Here is a 25,560-nt window from a genome sequence, read left to right on the forward strand (position 1 = left end):
ATTTGGAAGGTAAACCAGAGGAGTATTGTCTTGCTGTCTTTTAGTCTGTTTAAAATACAAAACAAAAATACCCAAAGATATCCTGATCTTTCAAATTAGTTTGCTGTAGTAGATTAATTTCTCATGGAAGAGGTGATATGTTGCAGCAGGGAAAGCTTCTGCTTCCATTTGTCTGTGGGGTTGTCTGCTGTGCTTGGAGATGAAGTGTCAAACAATCCAAAACGTACTCAACTTGCTATGATTTCTGAAATCTTTAATGCTTCTGTTAATTATACATATATAAAATATCTAGCTGTGTGTGTATATATACATCTGATATCTAGATGTGTTTAAGTATATATATTTTTTAATGAGGATAAACTTGGTTTCTACAGTATACTCAGTATCTTACTGTCTGTGCTGCAGGAGAATGTTTCAAGCTGTTTAAAGTAATGTTGCAGGAAAAGAGTATTCCTATTTTCATTCCGAGCCAGAACTGCAAAAGAGGCTGCTTAGATCGTGAAGGCTGATGTACATACACAGCAGTTGGGAAATTCTGCTGGAAGAGCTGCAAAGAGATTGAGAGGTGTCTTCTTCTATTTAATATAATCACTGCACCTGTTTGCTGTTATCAGCAGTCTAAGAGCTGTTATGGCAAGAAGTTTCATGTGTTAGTTAAAGTGTTGTTAAATGTTGGAATTGATTTTAGAGAACAATTTCAGAGTGGCAGAAGAGGGATCTGGGAAAAGCATTCTGGGGATTAATGTTCTGAAATAAATGGTTTTTATTTAAAAGCTGCAAACATACATAATAATAGTTATAATGCTTGTTACTTTTAGTACTTGCATACATTTTATGGGATTAGTAGAAGAAAATGAAACTGAGTTTGTTTGCTGGCATGTCATGTGGTAAAAAGAAAGTGTGCCTGAGTAATACTGATGTACTCAGATGGTTGAGCTGCTTTGGCAAACAGTGAACAAGAGAAGGGAATATTCTTTTACCAGTGAGGAATAGTAAATATAAAGGAGAAGAAAAAAAAAATCTATGACTGAAAGTGAAGGAAATAAAGAAGAAATACTTGTAAGTTCTATGATAAAACTACATTCTATTTATTTACTTGTTTTGCAACCATTTCATGTAATCAGGTAACCCATTAAAGTCCCCAAACCTTCATCTTTCAAGTTCAGTTGCTTCTCAAACCTTAAGGTTGGAATAAAAAAATAAAATGGTGTCTTCTCTCATCTGTGAAAGATAAAACCTTTGTCTTGGAAATGAAATACTGTGTTTTTATTATGTTGCATTCTGTCTAGAACAATTTGCAGTGTGGGCTATCTCAGCCAAAGTATTACTGTTGAAATTATAAGTAATCCCTATGAAATAATTGAAAAGACCAGTTTGTCTTCTGCAATATTCTCTCGTTTGTTTGGTAATAAGATTTTTCAGAATGAGACTCAAATGATCTTGTCCAGGTTATTTCTAGACATGCAGAAAATGCGTATACCCGGGAATCTTTTGTGTCCAGAACTCTGTCTGATGCAACACTTGAAGAAGTGACAGTTTTCTTGTGGTTCTGAACAATGGAATTTATTCTTGTTTTAACCTTCAAGAACATAGTGCCTAAATTCTCTGTGTATACTTTTATGTCTTTGGATGAGATTGCCTGACATAATTAAAGATTGGATTCCTGGATTTGAGCTGCATCTCCCTACCAACCTGCATTGATTCAAAGGTATGGTACAAATTCAGTGGTTATACTGGAAGCCCAAGCTGAAGCTATGTAACTTTCGTGTAAAACAGATCTCATTTTTCTGTTGCTTGCCTTTTTTGGGGGGGCGGAGGGGGAAGGAATTGAAGATTTAGTTCAAACAAGCATAAATATAATCTCTTAAAGTACTAACTCTGAAATGTTGTGTCTAAACCCCACAGACACAGAAATTATTTGCCAGTAGCATTCCCTAGGAGCTGATGACAATTAGATAGTGCTGCGTTTCCTGAGGAGATGTGACTTTGGGAAAACTCAGATCCTCAGATATATGAATGTATGTGTGTTGATGCTTACAGAAAAGTGTGAAAAACAAGCCAAATAGGCTTCAGCCATGTTTTACCCCTTCATGGTTTTTTTTTTGTGTGTGTGTGTTCTTTCCTAACTTCAGTTGAAGTAACAGTTGAATCTGAGTAACAGATAGCCAATAATCCTAAGTAAGAAATACGCTATGGAGTTTATGACCCTTAGAGATAGATGTTTGTCTTGAACAGGAAGCCTAGCTTTAAAAGGTCTGTATATTTGTATTCCTTTAGAAAATCCTCTGTGGTTCCTCTCTGTTGACCAATTACTTCGTTGTGATTTTGAAACTCAGTGTTAGGAGTTGTGTGATGGATGACTGCTGGTCATTTCCTGCTGCAGCCTGCTCAGCTATTATCCAGCTTGACTTTTGGGAACTTGGGCACATAGTTGGGAATAATGCCTTCAAACAGGTTCAAGAGTTGGGATGACTACAGACTGTCCTGAATGTTTTCAGTTTTTTTCCCTTACGGAGGAAGAGACATTCATAGAATTCATAGAATCACAAGGTTGGAAAAGACTTGCAAGATAATCCAGTCCAACAGTCTTCTCATTACCACTGCTACCACAAGCTACTAAACCATATCTCGCGGCTCCTCATCCAGGCGCCTCTTGAACACCACCAGGGACGGCGACTCCACCACCTTCCTGGGCAGGCCATTCCAGTGCCTGACTACTCTCTGAGAGAAAAAGTTCTTAAGTCTAACCTAAACCTCCTCAGGTACAACTTGTGGCCATTTCCCCAGGTTCTGTGGTTCTGTTAGTTGCCTGGGAGAAGAGGCCAAACCCCTCTTCACCACAACCTCCCTTCAGGGAGTTGTAGAGTGTGATGAGGTCTCCCCTGAACCTCTTCTCCAGACTAAACAATCCCAGCTCCCTCAGCTGCTCCTCATAAGACTTGTGCTCCAGACCCCTCACCAGTTTCGTTGCCCTTCTCTGAACACGTTCCAGGGCCTCAATGTCTTTCCTGTAGTGAGGGGCCTAAAACTGAACACAATACTTGAGGTGTGGCCTCACCAGTGCTGAGTACAGGGGGATGATCACCTCCCAGCTCCTGCTGACCACACTATTTCTAATGCAGGCCAGGATGGCGCTGGCCATTTTGGCCACCTGGGCTCATGTTCAGGCGAGCATCAACCAACACCCCCAGGTCCCTTTCTTCTTCATAGTCATCCAGCCACTTGTTCCCAAGCCTATAAAGCTGCATGGGGCTGTTATGGCCAAGATGCATTCTGTATCTTCCTTTGAGATCTGATTACAACTGTTGTTTTAACAATCAATGTTTTGTCTCCTTACCTAGACCAATTCTTAAGTCACAGTTCATCTTACTTCTTCATAGGCTGGAGGCCCCATGAATTGTTTTTCTGATGCCAAGTGATTGCTCCTTGTTTCAAATCTGTAAGGGAAATCAGCAGTCAGTTGGAAGACAGCTGTACTGATAAGGTTCCATTGATCTTTCTCTCCTGTCCACTCACTATCAATTAGAAATATCCTTTGCTTTCATGATACTTCTTCCTTGCCCTTACCTTCCATACTGCTACCCTGTAATGTGGTTGGTCTCAATGATGGGGCTGCCCTCAGTTGCTGATTATAATTTATGTGGCTGTAATTAACAGCCTGATAAAAATGTCTGACTCAGTATTTGTGGAGTCTAGATAACGATAATGCTTGTGGTGAGAACTCTTTAATAACTCACTATATTTGATGCAAACCAATGGTAAAGGATTGCTATTTTTAACGGAAAAAAAAAAAAACATTCATATCGAGGATTAAATTTTACCCAGTGTAGCATGATTTAGCAGTATCCAGAAAATTAGAACTTAAGAAAATATAGAAAACTTGTGCTCCATTTTGAGGAAAAATAATTATTTCCTCTTTAACAGAACTTCTACTTATCACGGTATTTACCGCAGTATAATCTGAAACACTGTTGTTTCCAGAAGCATGTAAACAACATAATATGTATACACTTTCTCCAAAGTAATGGAGTTTTGAGAGGTCATTAACATAAGTTTGAGATGGTCAGATTAGTTTACAGGATCCTGGGGAAGAAATGATCATGTATCTTTTTTCAGAACTTGGGGAAGCTCCTTAAATACTTTTATTTATGTATTTGGAAATGAATGCAAATACAGATAGAGAGCCATCATACATTCTTTCTAATCCGACTACTGCAACAAATGTTTCTTAGTAAAGGTTGTTAAATAGCGTGTTTTTCAAACCTTTAAACAGATGCTACAAATATCACTGCAGACCACCACTATGTTCTGCATTAAATGTTATGTTTAACAGGACAACTGTGGGTGGACCTGGGTGATGAGATGGGGGAAAGGATTGTGTGGAAGGACTGGTAAGAAGGACTGAACAAGTGACATAAAATGGATATGAGTTAGTGAACCATAGAATATTCTTCTATTTTTGAAAATCTTAGATGAGTAATTGTCATCTGTGCCATCTGTAAGTAATGTGGGCTTCCAAATTTGTGGCAATTAAAACTGCCTAGCATCCCACTCCAGCCCTATATTTTATTATGTGTACAAGTCAATACTGAAGACTAATCTCTTATGACATTAATCGTCTCATGAGGAGAGATGGAATAAATCACAGTAGCCCTTCCTCTCTTCACTCATGAAGATAAATGCTGTAACATGATGGCTGATCTTTGTTATGACACTAACCATTATATATTTAGCAGAGATAGCAAAATCCCACTGACAGCTAACAAAAGAATTCTCTCTTTACACGTTCTATGAGAAGGCTGTATTTCTTTAGTTCAAAAACATGACTTATCGTATCTGCTCTCGGAGTAATTTAAGCAGTAGATCTGGGTTGTGCCAGTGAACTAAATTCTGTATACAATGATGTCATGATTCCAAATAATAAAAACTCATGTGAAATCATTCTGCAGCTCTGGGGGAAGAATGTATGTAATGTACTAGGACTGTTCAGATGCTACTGTTTTGTATTGCCAATTCTGACGAGAAAGTATAACTCCTATTAAAAGAAAAACAACCAAACAATATAGGAAACAACAACAACAACAAAATAAACAATTCCACCATCAACCAAACTGCAGCGCTTTCAGGTTTGTGGAGGTTCTGTTTTCTATTTTGCCTCCAGTACTTGAACAGGTGGGCTCAGAGAACTGAAAGTGACTTTTGTTTTTCTTCATGTAATTGTAAGGGATTTTTTTCCCTTTTATCTGGCTCTATCACTTGCTGCATGCCTTTCAGGATTTTTTTTACGTGTTTTTCATGCTTTAGACACCGTCTGGTCTTTCTTTCGGGAATAAAGTTACTAAGAAAGACTCTTAATCATTTTCTGTGTCTCTGCTTATTAATCTGAAGGGAGCAGTGCTGTGTATCATCCTGTGAGGGAGAAACAGAGCAAACAGCTGAGTTGTGAAGTTTATGGACTTTCCCTGTGAGGTTAAGAGGATCAATGGCTTTTATACTGGCTTTTCACATAAGCATCAAAATGTGCTGCAAGTTTCATGAGGTAGTTTCTTGCCATTTATCTTATAGAATTAAAATGGAAGTATAAATGTAACAGTTTCATTTACGTGGTTATTGTCATCAGCCATATTTTATTAGCATGAAGAGAAGTGCTTCTTGCTGCTTAAATGTATTCACAGTAAATCAGTGAAGTCAGTGCCAGCTGCAGCATGAAGCTTGTCTTGTCTTTTTAGTAGGTGATTTTTACTTAAAGTACTTAAAATGGCCAAAACTGATAGGTTAGAATATTTAACTAGAATACGTAGTTAAAGTGGTTGATTTGTATTCTGCTGTGATGCTGGACTTGTTATTTTTATTTTTCTCCTCTCTTTTTTTTCTTCACCTTCTGGAAATGTTGGATCTGTATCTTTAGGACACTGTCGAACAAGATAAGCTCTGGTAATAAAGCAATGGCAACAAAACCGGCGTAACTGTCACCTCCTGTTAAGTCTGCTGCATTCAGAGAGTAGCCAGTAGGAATTCTATTTCTCACATTAAAAGTAACCCTTACACATTACATTTGCCTGAGGAAATTAAGCAATGAAGGCTTTTAAAACTAGCACATACACATTCTCTTTATTGATTTTTATGGAAAGTTTTACTCTTCATATAATTTGTTATTTTTCTGTGCTGAAACATTGGTCATGCAGCAGTGCTTTTTTTCAGTATGTCCAAAAAAAAAAAAAGTATATCAGCTTTCAATAATGCAAACAGTGTGTAGGGAAGTAAGTATGGTTGTGGTTTGTTGCTTCTTATTGTTTTTGTATTGTTCCATGAGTAGTAATGAGCACATTCACATTGCTGGTAGTTCGTTCTTCTGTTATCTGTAGCATAAAGGCAGATAACAGGGAACTCTTATCCATTCCACCCCATTAGTCCCAGTCACCTAAGCATGGCCTCTCTTCATTTTGTACAGGAGGAAGAACCAAAGGGGAATTTTTATCCCTGCTGGAATTAGAGGCATTTCAGGATTGTGGCCTGTTTGATCATTGAACTTGTGTAGATTTCAGTACATTTTGGGGTGATGGAGCTGGTTTTTGCTCCTGGTCTCTTCTTTGAAATAAAAACTGTAAACAGCTTTGACCCATGTTTTTCAGCTGACTGTACTGATGCTGAAATTGAAACTTCTACACTAATTTTCTAAACTTAATAGATTATATTCTACAAGCTGTGGAAGGTTCACAATGCAATTTGTCTTGTCAGCATCCCAGAGCTACAATGTGCTGCTGGCTTGCTGCTAAGCACATGAACGTTTGGACTACATTGGCCATGTACCTGTGTTTGGTTTTGGGGAGCCCACAGCAGTGTAACATATCTGTATTGATGTGCTAATGCATCAGGATGTAGAGGACATAGGAATGTACTATGAGAGTGTGCTGTGGTAAAGAACAGGGAAGAAAGTTTTTTTTTTTACAATTGGGATGTAAAAAGGTTGCAGGTATTGTAATACCTCAAGAGGCAAGAGTATCACTGTGTGCCAAGAAAGGCTGAACAGAAAGAGGCAGTGGGGTGTTGTGATATAAAGTGAGAAGAGGTAAGGCTTGCATGGCTAAGCAGAAGTCTTCAGGGGGCTGTACTGCACCATCAGAGTTGTGCATTCTGAGAGTCTGAATGCTTCACCACTTGAACTGAAGTTATTGCTAGTAGTTCTACTAATAGTAGTGGAAACCATTCCAGGGATGAAAGGTTGACATCATGCTCACTGGGATATTTTTCTTTGATCCTCATCTCACACCCCTTGTTGATAGAATCCTGCATACTCACTGAGTTCCTGTTAGACTTATGGAGGTGTTCATGGACCTGTGCCAGCAAATCCTTTAAATGAAAGTTCCCAATTGCTCAGGCAGACTGATTACATCAGTAGGGAGAGAAATATGAAGGCCTTCTTTTCTTTCATTGTATTAGACCAGATTGGTAAGCTGTTAGAAGATGCCAGTTGTCAAGGGTTGAAAACTTTCCATACGTTTTCTAGTGTGATGGGTGAAACTGCTGGTGATGCCAAGATGTCTTTGCTGATAGAACTTTGGCTTTAAAAGAAATAACATGATTATATTTTTAATTTTAAGTGATTTGTAATCCAGTTTCTTTTGAATTCAAAATGTCAAGTGTAGGGTTTATTTGGAATTTCCAAAGCAGCATTGCTGCCTTTCTATCAGTTTAAAGCATGATGTTGTAAATGGATAAATAAAACCAATAAAAGGGTTCAGAAATCTCAGAGCAAGCTTCAGACAAGCTGGTCAAAGAAAAGGAGTGAAATAAATAAAAAATAATAATAATAATAATAAAAAAAACAGCCCAAATCATTCAGCTTCTTTCTTTCTCCTTCTTTCATTCAGTATTTTAGGAGATGATATTGCTTTGTGTGTCTGACAGGTTAGAAAAGGTAGGCTACTTCAGACCAACTTACAAACAATTCCGCGTTAGAAATTGTTGTTGCCTTTAGTTCATGCTAAAGGAACTGTGCTAAAATGCTTTTGATTGAATCCAGATTCCCCAGCCCTCTTCCAAAGTGTGCTTTAGCCATTTGAGCTTTCAATGTCAATGTTAGTAGCGTTACCTTGGAATCTAAATAAGCGTGGATTAGTAAGTGAGCACTGTTGTGATGTTAAAACTTCATTTAATATATTTCAGCAAGTTTAGGTGTTTTCACGTGGTTTTCTTGCTCGTTTTAAATCTTTATTCCTTTCCTTGCTTGATTTTGTTTTTCTTTCTGATGTAATGAAGCATGAATTACAAAGGCAAATGCATGGTATAGAGCATTTCATGAAAGACATCTCCGATGAAGTGCAATTACCTCCACTCAAATTTTGAACCTTCCTTACAGTAATAGTGCTTGCATGAAGACAAAAGGCCTATGAGAAGAGTTATTACTCCCATTTCAGCTTCTTTTAATATTTTAGTACTTGGAAATTACCCTTTACCTTTCTCTTAATCACTATCAGCAAGAGCTCTGTGAACCTCTATTTGAGAACTGTTAAAATAGCTTGTAGTGTATCTTCTCTTGTTATTCCCTCTTTCCCCTTCACATCTTGTATACCCTTTCTCCTCTCAGTCTTTCAGTTTTCTTTTCCTCATCCATCTCTATCCAGTTCCTTTCTTCTACAGCTCTACATCCTATCCATACCCTCTCCTCTCCTACCCATTTACCCATCTTCGCACAAAGGGCTTTGAACTTTTACCAGGCTGCCCAAAATTCCCCAATGACTACAGCCGTTAATCAAAAATGAATACAAAAGATTTGAGTGGGGCATTTCCCACAATAAAATCAGTCCTCCTGTTAACCTCACACAAGCAGCTGAAAAAGACAATGCTGGATTTATTCCAGGATGCTTTTCTTGTACCCTGTTTGGAACTCTATCTTTCAATTTATTAATTTAGGAATGGGTGTCTAGAAAAGATGATGCATATTCTGCCTATGAGAAAGATATTTTTCTGTTCTTCTATTTACCCTTCTCTTTTTGGGCAGTAAAAATTGTCTGATGTGCAGTTTAGCCTTACTTGTATTTTAGCTGCTGAGTGGGAGCTCTGGCAATAACTGTAATATTCCTTTTTCTCCTCCTGAATTATTTAAATAACGTTCTAAAGAGAACTGCTCCAGTTTGTGTGTAGTGGCTCAGCATATAGTTAGACACTAAGGAGATGTGATAAAATGATTCTGAGTTTTGTCAGCAGTCTGACCTTCAGATCCCTGTGAGCAGCTTGCAGAGAAAGGCATGACTCTGTCTCACTTATTGGACTCAACAATCAGTATCACCAAGAGCACTGGACCAAGCTGCTGCTTTTGGACCACAGCACTGTTTCAGTCCACACTAGGTTTGTCTTTAGAAGCATCATTTTCTGTCAACATCATAACTCCTAGATGCAGGAGTAATTGGCTGTTTCTCTGGCAAAGCTTCTTTCTTTTTGCAGGACAATGTTTGTGAGTGGCAAGCTTTACTTTCTAGTTTTCCTTTCTTCATGCTGTTCTTCTACTTGTGTTCCCTCTAGTGGCTGAGTTGCAGATGGTTGAGCAGATCTAATTCAAGCAGCTGTACATATAAATTAAATTAGCCACTCTGTCCGTTTCATAGGTTAGCAGCTCAGAATTTTGAGTCTGCTTCAGAGTCCTCTTGTTACCAGGTCATTGGAAAGTGCCTTTTCTACAGTTTTTTTTGAACGTAGACATACAAAAGATAGATGCCCTGCTGAGGAAGGGAATTTGGATTTCTTCTCGTAATATGTAACTGACAAGGCTTTTCAGCTAGAACCGGGAACGCGTGCATTCATGGCATTCATGTAGTTGTTTAATATTGTTCAAGTTGTGCATTGGTACGTGAGGGTGAAACGATTTGTCAGGCTGCTACCATTTGCTGGGAGGTTTGATTTCTTCTGCTAGTGCTTTGTAGTTGCCTTCTCTTTGAGGTATTAACCAGAGTTGGAATGGACACCAAGAATGTATTCAGTGCAATGTCTCCTTCTGTGCTCTTCTAGGCTATCCTGATGGGTATCAAATAATTTGACCCAGTAATGTAGTGGCTGTCCCTTTTTAAGGCTGTAGTTGAATGGCAGGAATAAATAGAGCATATTTGATCCTCGGTGATAGAGGTTGCAGTCAGTGCAAACCATTCTTTCACCACTGTCCTTTGCAGCAAATCACATCAAAACAATCATGGTTTTCTGATAGTCCTTTGGCTTATTTTAATTCCAGCATTATTAGTCACTGCCCATACACTGTATGAGTGTTGGTGGATGGAGTGGGAGGAAGGAGAAAGATACTTGAAACAGATAAAGGCTTCCTCCTCCGATGTGCATTAGTTTGTCTGACCCAGCAGTCTATGACTCAAGTATGCTATGGCATTTTAGGATTTTATTTGCCTTAGGGGACATTCAGTAATTCAATTTGAATTTCTGATATTATTTTTAAAAGTCTAGAAATGCAAAAGGGATTGTGGGCTTTTAGTAATGTTAATGGTAAGGTGTGGAAGCAAGAGACACTCGTGCAATTATCGGTTCAGTGTATTCATTAGCTCACAGACTCTTAAATAATTCTCCAGCGCTATTTTCCATAACTAGGGGGAAGAAAATATTGGGATTGTCATTAAAATGGTTTTTTAAGTAATTCTTTTTTTTTTTTTACTGTGATAAATAGTTAGACTAAAAGTTACAAGTGGAGAGTACAAGATGGAGGAGGTAGAAAGAGGCATCCTAGTTAAGGTTTTATTAAATTAATCTTTGTTCTGATAAAGAAAACTTAATCAAGTGCCTGAGAAATGGTTTTCAAATTAAGTAGTGTCTGAATTGGAGAATTTATGCTTTTCAGTTAGGATACGAAGAGTTCTTTAAATAACAGGCCTCTGTTTAAAGGGTTAGATGAAGAGAATTAAATTCATAGGGTGTATGAACTGCAGCCCAGGCAACATGTCCAGCAGTAAAATAAGTCCACACAATGGGCAATTGTTTGCTCCGGCACGGTCAGCCTGTCTGACATACTCCGCGTCTCAGTTTGTCATTATACCCTGAATGTGTTCTCTTCATACTGTGGTATTTGAAATCTGCCCTGTGGGTTTGGTTAAACTTTCTGTAGTAGTGTTATGCATCCTGCTTGTTGGTTTCATTGTTGTTCAGTGAAGATGATCGTCCATATCCCTCTGTCTGGCCATTGTTTCCACAACCAGTTCAGTGCAGCTTCCTCAGCACAAACTGCTCTCCCTTCTCCATTGTCCAGAATGGGGGACTGCTGATGTTTGCGTACTCTTATTGTTTCCTTCCCGTTACTCAAACACACATGGTAACACTTGGCTCATTGACTGACTCTACAGAGTAGGATGTGATGTTGTAGAGAAGGGGACAGGGCTACCCAAATTTTCTCACTTGCAGGGAGGAGCTGCCCAGGTGTGCTGAGGGGCCTGTACTCAGGAAGAGAAACAGGGAATCCTCCACAGTGAGTAACCCCGCTTTCAAGTGCAAACAGTTTCCTTCATAGCTGTGTCCAGTACAGTGTAGTTTTCCTCTTCTGTTCTTTCCAGTTTGCCTTCTGGAATGTTCCCAGTTCAGTTCTGTTCCCTTCTTTTCCCTGTGTTTTGGTGTATTCTCATTTGACTTTGTCCCTTTGTTGTCTTTTCGAAGGTCAAACTTTCAATTTTTTCCTATATGTAAATCAATTCTCATCTTCATCTTAATCTTCAGTGTCATGTGTTTTGTCGTTCTGTCCATAATATGTAATACCATTTCTCTTGCACTGCTGTGCAGTGGCCCTTTTCTCTTCACAGTTCTTTCTGTACTTGCTCATTGTCATACTCTTTCCTATCCACTTTTCTTTCTCCTTTCAAATCACCTTTCGGTTTTCCTTTCCTGACAGGTCCCTTTTGAATCTTGCCTATTGATGTACACGAGATAAGCTCAGTTCAGCTCCCAGACCATTTCTAGTGCAGCCCTCACTTCTGCATTTTTCTTTGTGGAGCTGGAAGTTAAAGGATAAGAAGCTCATCTGCAAGAAAAGAACCAAAGGATTTGGTAAACTGTGTTTTGGATGAGAAAGGGAAGAACAGGCAGCAGGCTAGAATTATAAAATGATGGAAGTGGGCAGTGCTGGTCAATTGGTAGTGAGCAGAGAGGCTTTGGCTTTGTATGAGCTGTTTGAATTATAGCCCTGGTTGGCTCCCTTCACAGATTGCTGACAAGTGTGATATGATTTGCTGGTGGCTCCAGTTTCTAGTGGGCAGGTATCCACACAGTAGTAGCAACTTGCACAATTGCTTTTCTTTGGTAACTACTAGAGAGAAGCTCAGGATCAGGCAAGACTAGAAACTGAACTGGTGTCTTGTTTACCCATGGTGGAAATGCAGGATCTGGCTGAGATAACGTTGGTGAGATGCTCTGGGAAGCTTGTGTTGCTGTTGCCTGTGCCACACCTTTTACTGCTGATTGAAAAGTTTCCTTTTCAGGGCTGTCAGTCTGGCACTTCACCTGAGCAGAAGAGTGGCTGTTTGTTTAACAGCTCAAAAATGATCGGAACAAAAGGAAGTGGGGAACCAGAAAATTCTGTACAAAATGAGTGTATGTGAAAAGAGGAATGAGTTACTTCGGGCTTGATTGGAAAAGGCAAAGGAGTGGAAAACTGAGTTGAACTGGAAAAATACATTGCTCTCTGTCATGTAGCATCTTGTGTGCTGTGACTGTTCTGACTACTTCATTTTTCACTGTTTTTAGAAACAAAGAACATTTTACCCTAGCTGAGTCACTTCTCTTTTCTTGTTTCTGAGGTGACAATAAAACCTAAGCGTCAAATATTCAAGTGGCCTCAGATACTTCTGAAGTAATTAAAAAAAAAAAAAAAAAAAAAAGAGGGAGGAGAGCATGCCCTGTTGTTACTCGCTTTTTGTTTTATTTTCCCTTCTCCTTGAAAGAAATTCTGTTGCTTTGCAATCAAAATAGTTGTGTATTTCAACTCTTCATATGGAACCTGGTAAGAATTTTTCCCAGGCGATATAGCAGATGAAGCACACAAGCAGCAAGTAACTCTGAGTCTTGCTGCAGTTTCTTGGATTATATCTGGCCTTCCAGCAGACAAAGGACTCCGATCTGAAGACTAGCGTTCTCTGCCTTTCGCAAATGACTGTATATGAACTACATGGTTTATAACCTTACAGATCCACAGGACAGCTGTCATGTCACTTATACATTTATTATTTATTTTCAGGCATTGGAAAAGTATCCCAACTCACCAATGACCGCAAAACAAATACTGGAAGTCATTCAGAAAGAAGGGCTAAAAGAAACAAGGTCAGTGTTTATTTGTTCTGTATTTTTACTGTCTCTGCGAAAACTGTCTAGGAATGGTTCACAAAACACAATGTGTTTGTTAATGGCTGAATTAATTTCCAGTACCAAGGTGGGAAATACAGCTGATGGGTTTTGTTTTTTAGTTAGTCCAAAGCTTTTAAAATGGTAAGTGGCTGGCTTAACTGTGTACCTGTCTAATGGCCTCTATAGGCCGGCTCCAGTCTAATGGCTTCTTCAGAAAGACAGTGGGATCTGATCAGAAAGAGCAGTGGTGCTGTTTACTTTTGCTTAAAGCCCCAGGCTTAGCACCATTAAGCTGTTAGAGGTTAGGTGGGTTATCCAAAGCCTGTGGAACTCTAGAGTGGCCTTCCATTGCCTCCATTACGTTTTGAATCAGATAACTATGGTTTGCTTCAGATGAGCATACTGTTTCCTTTTCCTCAAAAGTGATCTAGATCTTCTAGTGACCCACAAGTGGAAACATGGGCAAGAAATAAAATATAGAAAAACTGCTTGGTGATGGTCTTCCACAAGATGCAGTTTCCTGTCCTCCAAATGATACAGTAAAATTTCACTGTTCTAATAAATAATTTTTAATCATTACATGTTGCTGTCTCAAAGCAAAAGGAGACATTTGCTTTATTTAAATTATATTATTTTATTATGGCACCTAAAATGTAGGGAAAGAGAACTTCAAAGGCTTTGTAGAGTCGTAGTAAAGCATTATGTCCATTACTTCTGAATTTTTGTTTTTTGAACTGGGCTTAACAATGGGATATATTTTTACTGAATTTTGTTATTGTTCCTAAGAAGCAGAATGCTCAGAGTGGTCATTTGCAGAGCATAACTACAAACTGCTTTCTTAGTATCATCATAACACGCTTATAATGTCTGTTTGTTGGTGAAAGTGCAAAGAAGATGGTGTACAAGTTGATTTTCCCCCTTTTTACAGATATGAAATGCATTAGTTCTTGCCAAGAAGTTTCTTGAAGTATATTTGGCAATACCAAGGAAACAAGGGAATGAAAGCTTTTGAAAATGAATGTCCAGACATGTGTTATACTGCAAAGATTTGCATACTGAAAAAAAAAGAAAAATCTGTTTTTATTAAGATACTGTTTTTCACAGCAGTGAATAGATTGCTTTCTTCTTACTTCCTGTGATACGAGACAACTGTATGGGAGCAGCTTGCATGCCTGATAATAGTATTTCTTTGTGATTTTAAGAATTCTTGTTTCCCTAGACAGTGCGTAAATAAAATTTTGTATGCAAAACCTATGGGAGGTAGTGAAGGCAGCATTTTTTATATGTTTTAAATATAGAAAATGTAGAATTGCTGCCGAATAAATAATAGGATAAAGATTCCTTTAAAGAGCATCAAAACCAGAGCTTCTCTTTCATTACCTAAGTATTTTAATTACTGAGGATTGTAGGCAAACAGGAAGGAATTTGAAGTTCATACTGGCCTGATTTTTATTCATGGTATATGCTGGTGTATGTGAATATGCAGTTTATTGCAGGATGCTATATGTGGCAACGAGTATGTAGATAAGGGAAAAAGAATACAAATGAACATTCTTTATTCAATTGTGAAAAATGGTGTGAAGTTGCATGCTAGGTCATTCTGCATTGTTTAGTGTAAAAAATCTAAATTGTGCAAGTTTAATAAAGAAAGATATTGATTCTTTATTTTTAATTTTAAAAGTGCTTAGTTTCTCATTTAGCTTCTGATCTTATTCAAGAGTTGTGTTTCTGTAACATTTTAATATTAGTTAAGCACAAACTTGCAAAGTTGTCTGGATGCCTATCAGAAGGACATACACATATTTTGTTCATTGGGCCTTTGCACTTAGGACTGTGAAAGCAAAATTTTACTTAAGTCTAAAGTCTCCCACTTACTGAAAGAAACTGCAGAGCTTGATAAAGTATATTTCTACCAGTGTGGTACCTTTGTTATTACTGAAGTTGATCCTTCTCGGTCTTTAAGCTGCAGCCAGCTAAGACGACTGAAGAATGTAGATTTTATGATATGCAGTCATGTAGTCATAAGCCTTAGAATGGAGCTAGCACATTTTATTCTGTAATGATTTGTGTATTTTTCCAAGTCTGGACTTATGCCAGCAGTATGTTACTACATTAATATACTGTGCTAATTCCTTTATACTGATTATCTTTGTCAGTAGAACCTTGGCAATCCTAAATGAAGTTCTTCAAAAATTCTTGTTTCTGCTGTTCCATTTATAGATGAATGAGATTAGTTGGCTTAGTCATTCTTCAAATATATTGCAGCAGTAATTAATCTAAAGCTTTTTGCTGTGATAGTAAAGCTGAATGAATAACATATGAATTTCAGCAATTTCATTGTAGTCATTACATGTAATCTTTAAAAATACACTATCAGACTCTTCAGGCTTTTCTTTTGTTTGTTTGCAATAAAGACATCCAAGATCTACATTTACATTTCCCTACTGAAATTTTTAAATACAATAGGAGGAAAATTTCAAAGTTGCAAAGCAGATATAAGTTAGGAATTAAAATCAAAAGCTACTAATGTAATGTGAGAGGTCATACACTTAACTAGGTTCACATGTCTTGGGGGATGTATGGTTCAGTTTTGTTTCTTTAAATATCTTCCTTCCTGCTGTGATGGTCAGTTGCCAAATGATCAGCTGGCAGGCAGTTCTTTTGCTACCTAGAAGTATTAAAAACTTGTACGGTAAACCTTTTGGGGATGTAGAAATACATGGTGTTCTTGGGGCGAAGTGGGGGGGAGTGAGAATATTTATGAATATATGCTCACCTATTGGTTGCCTCCAGACAACAAATCTAGCCATGGTTTTCACTAGGCAGAGAGCTCATGCCAAAAAGAGTGTTGTGACCTGGAGTTCCTGTCCAAAAATGTGGCTGTTCAGATCTCCATCTGCAGGGAGTGCATGAGCCTTTTGCTACTGGTGAAGGGCAGCAGCGATACCACCTGTGTGAAGTGTGAGCAGGTGGAAGATCTGCTCAGTGTGATGGCAGAGCTCAAGAAGGAGGGGGAGAGGTTAAGGAGCATCAGGAAGTGTGAGCAAGAGATAGACTGGTAGAGTAACTCCTTGCCACATCTGCAAGAAAGGCACTAGGGTGATACATCCCAGTGATGGAGCCCCTGCCCTGTCACTGTAGGGCAGAGAGAAGGAGCCTAAAGGATGAGGAGTGGAAACAGGTCCCAGTTTGGCATTGCATGGAGACTCCTTCCCTATCTACCTCTCTTCCCTAGGTATTCCTCCATAATAGGTTTGAGGCTATGCAACTTGAGGGAGAGGTAAGCAAGGATCATAGAATCACAGAATGGCTTGGGTTGAAAGGGGGACTGCAAGGATCATCAAGTTCCAATCCCTTGCCACCAACCTCCAGATTTTGTGCTAGACCACGTTGCCCAGGGCCCCATCCAACCTGGCCTTGAACGCCACCAGGGACGAAGCATCCACAGCCTCTCTGGGCAGCCTGTTCCAGCACCTCACCACTCTCTCTGTGAAGAACTTCTCCCTGACATCCAATCTAAACCTTCCCTCCTTGAGCTTAAAATCATTTCCCCTTGACGTATCGCTGTCTACCTGAGTAAAAAGTTTATTCCTCTCCTTTTTATAATTCTCTTTGAAATACTGGAAGTCTGCAATGAGGTCTCCTCGCAGCCTTCTCTTTTCCAGGCTGAACAAGCCCATCTCCCTCAGCCTGTCTTTTGTAGGGGAGGTGCTCCAACCCCCTGCTCATCTCAGCCCCTCCTCTGAACACTCTCCAACAGCTCCACATCTTTCCTGTATTGGGGCCCCCAGACCTTGATGCGATACTCCAGATGGGGCATCAACAGGGCAGAGAAGAGAGGGACGATCACCTTCCTATCCCTGCTGGCCACCCCTGTTCTGATGGATCCCAGGTTTTCTGAGCTACAAGAACACACTTCTGGCTCACGTTCAATTTTTCATCCACCAGGACCCCCAGGTCCTTCTCTGCAGGGTTACTCTCAAGTTATTTTCCCAGTCTGTATACATATCTGGGGTTACTCTCACCCAACTGCACAACCTTGCACTTTGTTATGCTGAGGTCCCAGGGGTTTGGAGGCTTGCCAGCGTGACTCTGATCTATAAGAAGGGTTGTAGGGAGGATCTGGGAAACTGCAGGACTGTCAGCCTGACCTCGATGCCAGGGAAGGTTATGGTTCAGATTGTCTTGAGTGAGATCACATGGCATGTGTGGAAAAACTGGGAGATCAGGCCCAGCCAGCATGAGTTCATGATAGACAGACAGGTCCTTTTTGACCAACCTAATCTCTTTCCTATGATCAAGTGACCTGCCTGGTGGATGAGGGAAAGGCTGTTGATGTAGTCTACCTTGACCTCAGCAAAGCCTTTGACTCTATCTCCCATGGTATTCTCCTGAAGAAGCTGGCAGCCCATGGCTTGGACAGATACATGCTTTGTTGGGTAAAGAGCTAGCTGGATCACCAAGCCCACAGAGTGGTGGTGAATGGAATAAAATCCAGCTGGTGACCAGTCATGAGTTGTGTTCCCCAGAGGTCAATATTGAAGCCTGTCCATTATTTCTATTGATGGCTTGTATGAGGGGATCGAGTGCACCCTCAGAAAGTTTGCAGATGACACCCAGCTGGGGATCTGCTTGAGGGAGTGAAGGCCCTTTAGAGGGATCTGGACAGGCTGGATAGCTGGGCTGAGGCCAGTGGGATGAAGTTCAACAAGACCAAGTGGCAGGTCCTGCACTCTGATCACAACAATCTCAGGCAATGCTACAGGTTTGGAGCAGAGTGGCTGGAAGAATGTATAGAGAAAATGGATGTCGGGATGTTGGTTGATGCTCAACTCAACGCAGTGTGCCCGGGTAGCCAAGAAGGCCAGTGGCATTCTGGCTTTTATCAGAAGTAGTGTTGCCAGCAGAAGCAGGGAGGTGATCATCCCTCTGTACTTGGGCCAGTTGAGGCTCTTGAGTACTGTGTTCAGTCTTGGGCCCTTCGCTACAAGAAAGATATTGAGGCCTTTGAGCACAATGAGAGAAGGGCGACAAAGCTGCTGGGGAAACTGGAGCACAAGTCTTATAATGAGTAGCTGAGGGAACTGGGATTATTCAGTCTGGAGAAGAGAGGAGGCTCAGGGGAGATCATATAGCTCTCTATAACTACCTGAAGGGAGGTTGTGGCAAGGTGGGAATTGGCCTCTTCTCCTGTGTAACTAGCAATAAGATGAGAGGGAATGGTCTCAAGTTGTGCCAGGGGAGATTCAGGTTGGATATCAGAAAAAATTTCTTCTCTGAAAGAGTGGTCAGGTGCTAGAACAGGCTGCCCAAGGAGGTGGTTGAGTTCACCATTTCTGGAGGTGTTCAGGAAAGCATTTAGATTTGGTACTAAGGGACATAGTTTAGTAGGGAAATACTGATGGTAGATGGACAGTTGAACTAGATGATCTTGGAGGTCTTTTCCATCCCTGATGATTCTGTGATCAGCTCTAACCTCAGTGTTCTCTTCTGCAGTTCACCCTGCTGATGATTGTCTGTCTTGTATTTTTGATGTTACTGTATAGGTTTAGAATTCCCTCTTTGTTTTAATAAATTGTTTTCAAGTTTTTTGCATATGTTTTTCTCAAATTTATGAAGATTGTTTTATTGTGTAGTCTTGCATTTAGTATGCTTGCATTCCTTCCAAATTTAGCATTGCTTGTGTATTGGAACTTGTTTCTTTTTGTAGCGCTATCTTTTTTCTCCTTTGCTTATGGAAATCCCATGAGAAACAATGTCAAAAAGCTTACTGGGTTTGAGGTAAATGATACCCTCTCTGTTTCTCTCTCTACAGAGTCTGGTACTGTGTCAGAAAGGATATTTCTCACAGATTTGAAGTAATTTTTTCTTGACAGATATATGTATTACTCAATTTCTTATCTCATGAATGCTTCCAGATTATTTTTATTCCATATTTGGGAGAACTGAGTTTAAATTGTTGTCTCTAGTTCCCTGCCCCATCCTTTTTCCAATTTTTAAAGCTAGTTACTGAATGTTTTCCAGTCTTTTGGAATCACTGCTGCTCTTAGAAGTTCTCAAAAATAACTATTAATAATTCTGAGGCTGATCCAGTCAGCTCTCAATACCTTATGGTAAATTTAAACAGACTTAACAACATCTAACATTTTTGTTATTTAATCCATTTTTTTCTGTTTGGTATTATCTTTTTTTAGGTATTTAAGCATAACATCTTTCTAATTATGTGCCAAAAAAGAAAAGATGCTGATGCTCCTCTGTTTCAGGGATGAGTGTATAGTGCCACTCTCTTCACTGAAGAGCAGCCAGTCCTGTTGACTTTTGCACTTACAGAAATGTCCTTTTGCCTCATGGATGAAAAGGGTTTTGCTAGAGATCTCTCACATCAGTTCTCTGAGTTGCCTGAAGTTTAATTTTTTTTGAAGCTCATTTTCTTAATTTTGCGTTCTTCCTTATTTTCCTAAAATTAAAGAATCATTCCTTCATGAATGCTCCATCTTTCCCACTGATTTGAATCAAACCTACTGCTGCCTTCCTTCCTAACAGCTTTTTAAATCTTCTATTTAAGGATTTTTGTCCTTAACACAGTCCAGGAACTTGCCAGATGCTTCGCTGTGCCTGTGCCATTTTATTTTATTCTCCCCCCTCCAAGGGATGCCTGTGGAGTCAGAGCGGTGTATTTAAATAGGTCATGTGCTTTAAAAAAAAAATTGCTGATTCTCTCAGAAAAAAAAAAAGCTGCTCTCTGGAGTTCTCCTGATTTCTTCTTCTAAAAAATTCTGATCTTAATACCATCTTTGTTTTTTTCCCCTTTCTTGTCATTACCCAGAAATTGCTTGTAGGAGCATGAGAAATGATCTAGTCCCTTCTCTTTAGGGTAGTACACTTCAGGGAGGCCAGGGCCAACAGAAGACATTTTAAAATTATCAGGGAGATAAAAATAGGACAGAAGTTACTATGAATTAAGTGTATAGATTAGGGAAGAGAAGACTGAGTTGAGACACAGTAAGTCTTTGGATACATTAAAGATAGGGAAAAAGTAAGGGAATACATTACTCTGCCTGTCTGATATGGACAGGAAATAAGGTTTTTAAATTGTAGCAAGGAAAGACTGAGATTAGATGGTAAGAAGATTTTTTTTTCTAATAGGTATAACCGAGTTCTGTCATAAGCTGTGAGAAAGATGTGACAGATCTGTAGATCTCTCTAAAATCATTTTAGTGACTTATCTGTCAGAAATTTTGTAGAATCAATTGATCCTGCCTTGAATGAAGGAAATGAACTAGTGTTTCCCTTGATACTTGTTTTTCTATGATTTTTTTCAAAATTGATTTGCAGTACTAAGGCAATATATATTGTGTGAGTCCCAGAGGAAAATATCCAGCCAAATTCTGATAAATGTGTGATGCTAATAGCCATAGATGATGTGTTGGCTTTTCTGTAGTTTCTTTTCCCCCTTGCTTGGTAAGGCTGGGAAATTGACTTGTACTGAAAATCTTTTCCAGACATGAAAGTGGACAAGTTAAAAGCCAATAAACTTTCAAAATGGAACAAGCAATGTTTAATTTTTGAAGTGTAACTTTAGCCCACAGCTATGCTAGCTATTTATTTTCTTCCTCCATTAAACTCAAGAATGTGAACCCTAGAATGGGATGATTTCATAATAATTTTGCTGTTCAGCTGGGACAACTGACCTCTGTCTTGTCAAGACATTTTCATAGTGGCACAGAACATCTAGGTTAGAAAAGACCTTCGAGATCATAGAAGACCAACAACCATCAACGTGACCTACAAAGACCCATCTGTAAACAGCGTCCCTTAGTACCGTGTAGAAGCGTCAAGAAGAGGCTAAAAACCCCTCTTCTTTGGCCCATTTTTCATTTACTAGTAGGAATCCTAAACTTCTTTCTTTTGGCATTTCTTTTTTGATCCTCATTTCAAGAATTATGGCATTAGTTCTAATTTCTTTTTTTTTTCCCTCTGCATATTTTCTATTTTTCTAGGCAAGATTAAGTTATCTATTGATTTATTGTTGTGACAGTAGACTTTCTGAAGAGTGAAAAGAGTTTCTTGCCACTGGCACTAATGCTGTTTCTTCTTCACATTGTTGATAATATCTATCATGAATTATATCATAATACATTAAGTCTATTGAGCCTAGGAAAGCAGCAAAGTATGACCCTAATAAATCTCAAAATACTCTTATTAGCTTTTCACTCTTTGTGCAGAAATATTAAACTGGTGGGTTAGATACTTTGAACTGCTGAGCAGTCATCAGTGGAGTGAAACACACAATCTGCAGTCTGTCTGTAGCTCTGAAGTGAGATCATACCCTTGGAAATATTACCCCTTACCTTTGATTCCTTTGATCTTTTTCACAGTGTCTCTTTAAGCCTTTGAATACTTCATCCTTAGAGCTATTGACTTAAAAATAAAGCCCTTTCTGAATGTTGCAGTTTCTGTAAATAGGCTAAATGAGCTGGCTGCACTCTTCTCCTGTTTACCTTGAGTTCCTTGTTTTATTGCGTATGCATGTAGACAGAAATTTTTACTTCCTTTCTTTGTGAAGTAATTCCAAGATGTCATTGTGATCTCTAATTATTAACAAGTCGTTGTTTTTATCATTCGCTTAGAAGAAAAAAAAAAAATCAAGTGCTCTCTAATAACCACAGGCTCTTAAAAATTTCATTGAAAGAACCACAGTTTCTTGTCTCAAGACTTTGATCATTAAAGGAAGAGCACAGACAGTTAAAAGGCTTCTGTGGTTGTGTATGTCTAATAGAATTTACTTGGGAGCCTTTCAGCTGAAGGAGAGTGGTGGTTTGTCTTGAAGGTAGCTATTCCCAGGAACGGGCAGAAAGGAAACTTTGATGGGAAAAGCGCAAGACAGCCATTCACATCCTTTTGCCTGACATTATGAGGTTTTTCCTTATGCCTCTATAAACGTGACTTTTGTCTGCAGAGTAGTGAAAGAAACGATCTTTCAGTTTTACCTGCTTTTCATTTCAGACATCTCTTTTGAAACACTTTTTTGTCCTGGTGTAGCAGTGAGCCACTCGGTTTAGTAGGCTGTTGTGTTAACAACGTTTTCACCATGTGAAAATCTCAGGCTTGCTTCTTCTTGTCTTGCTGCTCCCAGCCAGAGTACAGCCTAACCTGGTAAAATAGGATGGGATTCCTCTTGCGGCATTCCAAACATGGGATTGTAACTTCTATAATCGTACCTATATCATTTTTGTGATTACAATCTAAGGTTTTGATAGCGATGTAGCCCTAAAACAACTATGGTAGTACTTCAGACTTAAAAAGCAGTTCTGTGGGTACTGTGGGTAGGTCTGGTAATTCCTGATTCCCTGATGTTGCATTATGACTACTCTAAAGTGAATTTAAAGCTAGCTTGCTTATGTCTCTATAGTGGTAATCTTGTTTTTGTACTGATTTGGAAAACTGTCATTTGATGCCAATGAAACAGATTCAAAATCACAAATTCTCAATATTTTCTATCAGCTGATTGCATAGATGACATGATTTTTATTTGTTAGTGATGGGTTCTTTATGTATATATGTATAATTATACAAATTACATGTGTATATATATATATAATATATATATTTCAAGTTGCTACATTGAGTGCGTTTTTGTCTGAACCACTTCATTTTTGCTCCATATTTCAAGTTTTAGAAATTGCATGGTTTGTTTTTGTTTTAATGTTGTTCCTCTTCCTTTCAGGGGACAATGGAGGGTCTCTATCTGGAGACATCAATAAACAGTCCAGTAAAATCAGCCCACATGTTTGATGAGATTACCTGTGTTGGTTTTGTGGTTTTTGTTTGTTTTAATAATGCTTGTAGTAATGTGTACCCTAGATGTTACAGGCAGGCTAAAAACCGTACTCATGTCAAATGCAAATGCCTTTGTTAGACTTACTGAGGTGTGGATTTAATTTTGGAAATAACTTCATTTGATAAATAGCACATTGTAAATAAGAAGAATATTTTGAGTATGATCAGAATACTTTGGAGGACACTGTTTTTTTCTGTTAGGAATATTAATGGAGCATATATAAGAAGAAAGGATACAGAAGTGAAGTAAATTCTTTCAAAGTGAAAGGAAGAGCTAAAAATATATGTGGTCTTCTGCCCTCCTATTTCTGATATTCTACGCAGTAAACTGGTGTTCCTGGTGTGCTATCTCTACAAGTTCATGTCTACGTGCAGTCTCTTGTCCCAAGAGTTTCTGTTGCAGGAATCCTTCCCTCTTTCTCAAACTAGGTCACCAGTCCCATGGTCTCCAATTACCCCAGTCTGCTGTCATCTGTTTTCCCTTCTCACATACGATGGTCTCATTTGACCATCCTATGTGCCTGAAATTTTTAAAGGCTACAGTTTTGACATCGCAGATGTTAGCATTTAACTCGTAGTCTGGCTCAAGACCAACCAAGCTTTCTTGTTTAGCTTGATTCCAGCATTAATTTTGAGAAAATAAAAGCCCAGTTCCATCATTATGTTACTGCTGGGACCTTCAACATATTATTTAAGAACAGTTTAGAAAGGTTCAGTTGACTTATACTCCATCTCTGATTTGTCATGGTGTTGACGTTGGTGCTTGTATGCTTGGTTGAGATGATATTTCAGAACAGTTAGTTTTCCCTTTTGTTTTCTCTTTAAAAAATAAAAAATCTTACGTTATTGTTATGTTTCCATCTATATTTATGCTCATCTAGTATTCAGTACTTCAGTTTTTCAGTAAGTGAGCCCTGGCATAATATTATCTGTCTGGCTGCTAAAACAAGCATTGTAACCTTCTTCCTTGGAAGTGATAGGAAATACTGCTGCTTGATTTTATTTTATTTTTTTAAAGATCAACAAAAAAGTGGTTTGTTTTAAATCTATTAGCAGCATTCCAGAATGTGTCTGTAAAGATTGGGAAAATAGGAATCCAGTCTGTTAAAGACTTGCTTCCCTCTTTCCTTCCACCCAAACCTAATCCGTATTTTCTCAAACAGTGTTCATTATGCTAGTGCAGTGCATAAAGCTCCTTTATTTGTTTGATGTTCCATTGGTAAGAGAGAATGGCTCATATGATCATTAAATATTAAAGTTTAATAATTCAATGGAAGCATTGACATCTTATCTCTTTTACTGTAATAGGAAAAATGATGGTGGTTAAATTTTGTGATGTGATAAACATGTTTCAGCTTTTAACAGTCTGTATTGCAAAAATATTTTATCTTTTGAATGCATGCCCAACTCCCCTTTATCACAGTCTACTTTGCTGAAATTAAGACCTACATAAAATATATTAAAGTCATATTAAAGATAATCTTTTTTTTTCTTAATACGAGAGGAAATCCAACCACTTAATTGTAACAAATAATGGATAGCAGAGACTGATGTACTAAGTTTCTTTTTGTGCAATAAAAGGTAATGCTTCCCATTAGCGGACATTTTATTTTGAAGTAGGTGGGCATCAGCATTGAAAAGTAAGTGGTGTAAATTTCTCAACAAATTCAGTGCTGGCTTTATTGCTTTATAATAAATTCTTTCTTAATTTTATGTTTAATGCGAGAATGTTGTTCTTCTGCATGTTGTTTTTCTGCTGCCATACCTCTCGATGTAGACTGCTTTTGAAAGGGTCTGAAAAGTGATAATGTAGTTCAAGATGATGAGAAGAGAAACCTGAGTTACAAATTGGTGTTGCTGTATGCATAAAATTAACATGAAGCGCATATTATGTCAAAGCTGGTTTCCTCTATTTTTCCTAGAAAATGTAACTTTTCTTTTAGCACTATTTAAGTATGCAGCAGATGTTTTTTCTGCAGTGTTTCTATATATTAAAGAGTAGTTCTGCATTTAATTTTGCTTCTCTTGTTCAGAAAGAGAAATTGCATAAGGATATCCAAGAGACATAGACATGTTAAAAATAGCCAAATACTTAGAGAAGCTATAAACTTCTTAGAAAAGTTTCACTAGATCATTAACCCATCCTCTCTGCAGTGCAAGTTATTTGGTGTTTTTCCTTTATGAATAGTTTGTTTCCTGTAGCATAGTGCTTTATTAAGTATGATTTTTTTTTTTTTTTTTAATGCTGAAGAGATGAGGCCTTCCACATTCTACAGAGTGTCTTATCAGTTCTTTTGTCCATCCTTTGCCTGTGGTTGTATAAACTGAAGCATGACTATATAGAAGATGGATAGATAGCAGTGTAATGTCTTTGGTTTTAGTACCTTTACCAGCCTGCTT

General features: G+C 38.5%; 1 protein-coding gene across 6 annotated transcripts in view; it reads left to right on the forward strand.

The window, feature by feature from the left end:
• ASXL3 (ASXL transcriptional regulator 3) overlaps window positions 1-25,560 on the forward strand; it is a 128,253-nt gene that overhangs the window by 12,047 nt on the left and 90,646 nt on the right. For 3 of the 6 annotated variants that reach the window (XM_090137515.1, XM_090137513.1, XM_090137512.1), the window contains exons 2-3: window positions 11,392-11,455; window positions 13,214-13,296. In XM_090137515.1, the coding sequence (XP_089993641.1) occupies window positions 13,241-13,296 (56 nt within the window). In that variant the 5' untranslated portion in view covers window positions 11,392-11,455; window positions 13,214-13,240. The remainder of the gene's footprint in view (window positions 1-11,391; window positions 11,456-13,213; window positions 13,297-25,560) is intronic. The other 3 variants (XM_090137514.1, XM_090137516.1, XM_090137517.1) reach the window with 1 other exon arrangement.

This window comes from Phasianus colchicus, chromosome 3 (genome assembly GCF_987193195.1).
Source record: "Phasianus colchicus chromosome 3, bPhaCol1.hap1.1, whole genome shotgun sequence".
NCBI classification, from domain to species: Eukaryota; Metazoa; Chordata; class Aves; order Galliformes; family Phasianidae; genus Phasianus; species Phasianus colchicus.